General features: G+C 37.9%; 1 protein-coding gene across 1 annotated transcript; it reads left to right on the top strand.

Annotated features, from left to right (window-relative positions):
* The first annotated feature begins 1,225 nt into the window (after positions 1–1,225).
* LOC129258285 (uncharacterized) lies at positions 1,226–6,083 on the top strand. The gene is made up of 4 exons (XM_064098995.1): positions 1,226–1,977; positions 2,454–2,617; positions 2,914–3,179; positions 3,675–6,083. Exons 1-4 carry the CDS (start codon positions 1,237–1,239, stop codon positions 5,330–5,332), a joined length of 2,829 nt encoding a protein of 942 aa, XP_063955065.1. The 5' UTR covers positions 1,226–1,236; the 3' UTR covers positions 5,333–6,083.
* Positions 6,084–7,278: the final 1,195 nt, after the last annotated feature.

Below are 7,278 nucleotides of genomic sequence, written 5' to 3'. Positions count from 1 at the left end.
CTTGACCACTGATATCATGCCGATCAGCTGAATAAACTCTCCCAGCCCCCGGTCTAAATTGACCAATATCAAATGTGTATGCAAGTAGGAATTTAAACGTTCTTTATGTCATACAATTAAAGTAATAATGGTGTGACAAACCGACTCTATACCATCAGTGTTTTACATAGGCTATCAAAATATACGAAAATTTATAATATATCTTTTAATATTTTAATCGATTTTGATGAGAATTTAAGGCTTGATGGTATTTTTTGTATAGAAAATGTCAACTGGATTTTTTTCTTGTTAGGAGGGACTTGATATTTAAAAGGAGCGCCGGGCTGGTTGGAGTTGAAAAATATGAGCATTGTCTCATCCAGCATGTTCAGCATGCTACCTACTCCAATCAGTCTGTCAAATCAACTATTAGTCCTAACATGATATGAGGCGGAAAACATAGATAACGTGACGTCATGTCACCATGTCTGTTCGTGAACTCTCACCCTTACATTATCACAAGCTATGCTAATACAAGCGTTGTGAATATGTTGTGGTAAACTTGACCACTTGATGAAAATTTAAGAACATTTTAAACATTATTCTAAGCTTTTATAGCTCGCCCTAAATGTCCTTTCAATTTAATTTTATTTTATTCAGGCACACAAGTTTGCTTTATTATTTTTCATATGTTTATAACGTTGCACGTTCCATGACCAATGGTTATATGAAACGGCTTCATTTTCTTTTTATTCAAAATGGAATGAGAATTAACGATGAATAAAAACTCGAAAAAACAACTCAAGACATAGGCTCATATTTTGAACTCCAGTTCAACTTATAATATGGTCTAAGTCTAGGGTACAGCTATGGGAAGCTATAAGCATCAAATATCCTGTTCTCATCATGCTTCACTTTGAGTTTACTGGGATCTATCCCATGCTTTAAGGGTAAAAGAAAACTATTTTATTTATCATTACCAGATGATTTTCAATGTTTTGAATGTCACAACGCTATGATAAATTGACCATGTAATTATTGATTTCGGCGTTACATCTGGCTCCCAAAAGTTGAACCCCAACTTAAGACTATTTTAAACCAGAGTTCAGAATACCGGCCACTCTGTGTATACTTTAAAGATATTATACTTTGCATTTTATGCTGATTCTTTTAATGCATCAATAATTCATAGTGTCCACTATTCATTAATGGTACGTTCTCTGTTTTTTTAATGCCACGCAGTCTCCTGATGTCACCATGCCTGTCTCTCTCAGTGTCTGGCGTGTCAGGATCGGCACCTTTCTGAGGAGGTGCCACCATGATCCGAAGAAAGAAGCTGATCAATCAAAAGAAAATGACAATGCCAATAGCCAGAATCCATCGAGCAACGGCTCTTTGATCGATGAAAAGAGCAAAGCTGTCAGAACATCCTGTCAACAACCTCCGTCTTCTGGTGATGTAGAACTGAAAACCACCAAAACTGAATCTCCATGTATCAGCAGTATCAAAGTTGGTGTGTGTTCGGAGACTCTGTCGACCACGGCCATTCCTGGTTGTGATACCGTCAATGGATCTCCATGTGACATCAGAAGCCCCGGTAATATCGCCCAACATGGATCGCTGATTGCTGATGACCGCATCCGTTGTTCGACAGGAAAGGAACCTATCCCCGTCTATGATCCTTCTGACACCAAGGCTCCAGAGCAGGCTCCAGAGCATTGTGACCTTGACGAGTTGGACATGAGATATATAACCATTAATGGCGTATCTCCTATTGGCCTCTGTGATTCAACTCGAATAAGTGAACCAAACCAACCGGATGGTACATCGGAGTCATACTCACATGCACCTAGTTCTCAACATGACGGCAAGCATGACGAGAAAGAGAGATCAAATTCATTACCGTCGGGGATACATGGCCAATCTTCACCTATCTGTAGCATGCCTAGATCTGAACTGGATACATCAAGCAAAGCTGGGCACACATTGTGTATGAGGGTATGTTTGATATTCAAAAAGAAAACTGTCTCTCTCTAGAACCATCATTTTCTCAGTAAGAATAAGTTGGAACACACCGTTACGAGGATAACAAGAAAAATGAACAATATATAAACGTTTGCTTCGCAAAAGCAATTTGTAGCCATTTTATCTTTACTTAATTTACCTAGAAATTATCAATGTATAGCGTATAGGAGGATTCTGAGCACAATATTAAAGCATGTTGATATCTGGACACTGTATTGAATTTTCCGATAAAACTAATATTTAATGAGGCAGAGCAACTTTCCGAACAAAAATCAAACAAAGTTAATGTTGTCATGTTCATTGTTATGTTATGTATGTTAACACCGCTTGAAGCAAAATAAATCTGAAAAATATTAAAACTAAAACTATAAAACTATATAACAACTTGTATAGTAATCCGTGCATTATTTGAAGGGTCTTTCTGTCACATGTCCCTTTTTTCGTTTTAGGAGATCGCAGGGTTACATGGAACACCAATCTCTACAGGCAGTAGATCATGTTCACCCAGCGGTGGAACAGATGAAACACAAAGGAATTTATTCTGTTCTGGTGTGACCAACGTGCTCCTACTGAGGTCTGGTGATGTGGAGCAAAACCCTGGTCCAAACACCAAGTAAGAAAATTGAAAATGAATCGTTTTGAAATATTTTTATGACGGTTTCAATCTTAAAGAATATCGAAAGAGTCTAACCGTATATCGGTTTCTCCGGCAAGCATGGCTAGCTGTAGCATATTTCCTTTCCCATTAGTTTTTCTCTGTAAACTGCCAAACTGTATTTATTATGAAAACCTTTATGATTTTACAAAATATGACAAACTTTCAACGTTACTGAAACAACTTGAAAATATGTTTCTGATCCTCTCTAAGCAATCCACATATCATATTTGGTGTCTTTAATTATTATTTAGCCCGGGTAATCTAACTGAGTTTGAACTTCATCTCCTTGCTGACGGCATGGATCCATCAGACTTCAGGAAGGTTGGACTAGTTCTAGAATTCACTGAGGCTCAACTAAGTCGATTCAAGGAAGATAACATGGGGAACATAATGCAAGCTACATATAAGATGCTTTGTGAATGGCTGAAGACAGTACTACAAGATGATGCAAGGGTGATACTATCCAACAAGTTAAAAAACATCAATCTCGTACAGCTCGCCGACAAATTACAGAAAGGTGATAACCACCACCTATACTACTCCTGTGCAGAGAAATGATTATAATGTTAATGAGATAAAAATTATAATAATAGTTTGAACAATGATGATCATGATTGTAAGGCTGATAACAATAAGAACGATAGGCTATTGTACAAACAATGAAAATAATATTACATAATATTGATAAAATAATCGTTAGAGGTAATGATGATAATGATGGTACTGGTAAAATCATAGTAATAGGTTCATTCATATTAAAAATTAGAAAAATACTAATCATTACAAGAGACTGAAGTTGCTCTTCATTCTAGATCATAATGTGGCTCGGATATCTACTTTAAAAAACATTGAAAACGTGCATAAGATATTTCCAAAGTATACTACAACAAGCAAAAGCGATATAAAATATCAAATTGACACAAAACATGTACTTCAAATCCATTGAGTGAAACTCATAAAGAAAGGAAATTCATTTATAGTTGAGATATTTTATTTTCTATTATCATCACAGGTCAGGTCGGAGACCACATACTATCACTGACAGAAGAGGAATTCAAACGGGTCATCAAAGAGGTCAAAGAATATTCTGCACTTCATCACTGTCAGATTCAAGCCGATCCACTTAACAACAGCTTTCTATTTCAATTAGACCGGATCTTCACCAACTTAACGTTGTTGAAAGAATACAAAGGAACAACTCTAAAGGCACCAATACTATACGCAGACCTGCTCAAGACTAAAGTCAACGGAGTCCTTCCTAAACGTTTGTTGGTTGAAGGTGAAGGTGGTGTGGGGAAGACAACTCTCTGTGCAAAGATCGTTTGGGACTGGATTCTTGGAACAGGTTACCAAGATTTCAAACTTGTACTTCTCGTCCTCCTTCGTGAAGTAAAGGATAAGACCATTGGAGAGATCATAATGTCTTACCTCCCAGACGACATCAAGGTTACAGCCATGCAGCTAAACAAGTATGTCTTTTCCCATCAGAAAGACGTCCTTCTAGTTCTGGACGGTTTTGACGAGTTAGCTGGCGATCTTGATAGTTGTTACCAAATCGCCCTTATCATCCTGAATCGGCTATTCAAGTCAGGGAAAGTACTAATCACATCGAGACGATGGAGATCAGATGAAATACGGAAGATTACAGAGCTTAGAAAGCTTTATGCCTTCATTGCCGTGGAAGGTTTCTCTGATGAAAATCTTTCCTCCTACATCACCAAGTTCTTCCATCCAGACACAACTTCATCTGAAGATTTGAATCGATTCATATCGAACAACGATGTGATAAGAGAGAACATGGCCCCCTTCCCAATATACACAGCAATGCTGTGTATTATGTGGAAAGACTTTGACGGCGAACGCCGTGAAGCAATGTCCAAAATGCAAACATTTTCTCAACTAATCGATGAGATGGTCCAATTTTTGGTTGATCATCATCTTTCCAAGCGCGATACGTCTGCAGGTGATATTGGCAGAGAACTGGATGTGAAACGTAGGGAGATTCTGTGTCTTCTGTCTGATATCGGTTGTCTTGCCTTGCGGGGACTCCATGAGAGGAGACTGGTGTTCACTGAACAGGAGTTCCAGCGCTGGCCGGGATCTATGGAAACAGGTTGCCAAGTCGGAGTGCTCACTAAGCAAACCAAAACACCTTCGATGAGAGAGAGAAGACACCGTTTTCATTCTGCAGTCACATCTGTGCAGTTCCCTCATAAGCTCTTTCAGGAGTATCTATCAGGGAAGTATCTGGCATATCTCCACAATTCAGACAGGAGCGAATACGACAAGTTAATGAAGCATATCATCGGAAAAGCAAGAGAATTCCGGGAACTTCTGTACTTCACCTCAGCCCAGCAGAAGGAGGTCGGATTGGATATCGTATCTCGTCTAACCAAACAACGCATTGGTGATGAATTCATTGTTGATGTAGCATATGAGAGTCAAGACCAAACAGTGGCCAAAGCTGTGGCAGATCACTTATCGACTTCATCCAGGAAGAAACTTGAGATCCGGATGGGGATGCAGGCACACACGGTATCAGGACATATGTTTATCATGAATCATCGTGTAGTGGTAAGCGACATTCGAAATGCTAATTATACAGACATTTACCGTGCGTATCAAACCTATCATATTCACAATTTACATAATAAATTATTAATAAAATAAACGTTTAAGGGAGTATCAAAAACAAACTGATTACTTTGTTTCCTTTGAAAAGCCCTAAACCCATTTTAGCTTTCTTGCCCCCCGCCCCAAATAAAAAAAAATGAAGAAAAAAAAAATTTGCTATGACTTGTCCTGTCATTACTGTCTTCATTTACCAATAACAATGCATTTTTAAAACCAAAATTGTAGACAATGGCTAGTTTATACACTGTTATATGAGAAAAACCGTAGAAAGTACACAGGAAACATACATTTCGGCCAATGATCATAAACATTGCCACTTAGCCTATGTTGGTCATGTGGATAACTAGTCCAGTAAAGTTAAGGTTACACTGGAACCAAATAAGCTGCGAATCCATCCGGATAATCGGGAGGGTTCTGTACCGACCGCACAAAAACGTTGTTAGCGCTAACAGAGCACTAACAGCACTGTTAGCGAGGTTTTGCCCGCACAGAAGCAAAGTGTTAGCCCAATCACTAGCTAGCGCTGTTAGACTAACATTACAAGGTCGCACAGAAGCTAACATTAGCGCTAATGTTTGAACTATTCACTAACAGTGCCAAGGGCACCGATAGTGACAATGTTAGTGAATATCTATTGCGTGTCTTGCGTAAAACTTGTATATCAAGTGCTTTAAAATAGACCTAGATAGAATTAAAAGGGTACTCCAGTGCAGGGGCGGATCCAGTTTCTTTCAAAAGGGGCCCGGAAGGGGGGGGGCACATTTTCCCGAGAAAGAGTATGACAAGCAAAAAAAAAGGTTTACATCTAAAATTGAAGGTATTGTTGTCCCAACAAAAACTGACGTGCAAAAAAAAATTGTATTTTATTGCTTCAAAGGGGGGGGGGGGGGGGGCTGTCTTGGGTAAAAATGGCTGGCATGTTTACATTAAAAATGTTGATTATTGCTTTGGATCCGCCAGTGCACCAATCCCCAATACGTGTGGGAGAAAACATAATGAAATTAGATGAGAAGACTGTAATTACAATCAATAACATAATTCTTAAATGGAAAATAATGAAGAATAATAAATAAAATATGAATTAAATGAAGAGAATAATGTACAGTATTTTTTAAAACAATGATGCCTATCATGCCACCATGAATATCCTAGAATAGAATTACGAAGCCAAGTCCGATTTTCTTATTTCATAATTATTATTACCGTTGTTATTACCTTGTTTCCCCCCATTATGTACATGTTGTGATTATGATTGTGATTGCAAAACCAATATAAGTCATGAATAGAAAAGGTCCCATACCCCATTCCCCTTTTCCTGATTTGACCGTGAACTGGTAAATATGTTTCAACACTGCATGTAGGCTTATGTAAATCTTGTCAATGGTCATGATGATCACTGAAGCAGTGGTCATATTTACTTTCCACTGTAAGGACAATTTCAGTTTAAATGAACACGATTTCATATACAAACATGGACCTATGAAGAGATGGACATTCATCGCATAGGTAATGAATTCACTAACAGGTGACTGTAATTGTCATCTGAATAACATTCTCTTCATACTAGTCTTCTTTGGTCATATGATCGTCACCGTGAGACGGGACCGAAGCAGTTCGTGATTGGACATTTATATTTCACAAATTATATGCGCAGTTGATAACAAATCAATGAAATAATGGAAAATTGATGTGCAGTTTTTGTTAACCTTTGGTAATCTTAGTTCCATGTGTTTTATTTGGGGAAATGTCCGCATATTTTAATATAGAGGCAATATAATGATTGATTGTTTACCATTTAAAATTCAATTTTCCCAAGTTTCTCCACAATATGCCAGATATAAGTGGCACATAACATTTATAGATCGTGTATTTTTCAGTGTTATTGAGGTCCTTATGTGTGAGCGGTAGTTAGCGGATCGAATAATATCATATTTTATGTCATAAAAATCGTCTGCTCCTCAAGTTTGCTGCTCCATTATTAT

This window comes from Lytechinus pictus, chromosome 4, assembly GCF_037042905.1.
Source record: "Lytechinus pictus isolate F3 Inbred chromosome 4, Lp3.0, whole genome shotgun sequence".
NCBI lineage: Eukaryota > Metazoa > Echinodermata > Echinoidea > Temnopleuroida > Toxopneustidae > Lytechinus > Lytechinus pictus.
Note: the sequence above shows the minus strand (reverse complement) of the source record. Positions and strands in the feature narration are given on the sequence as shown.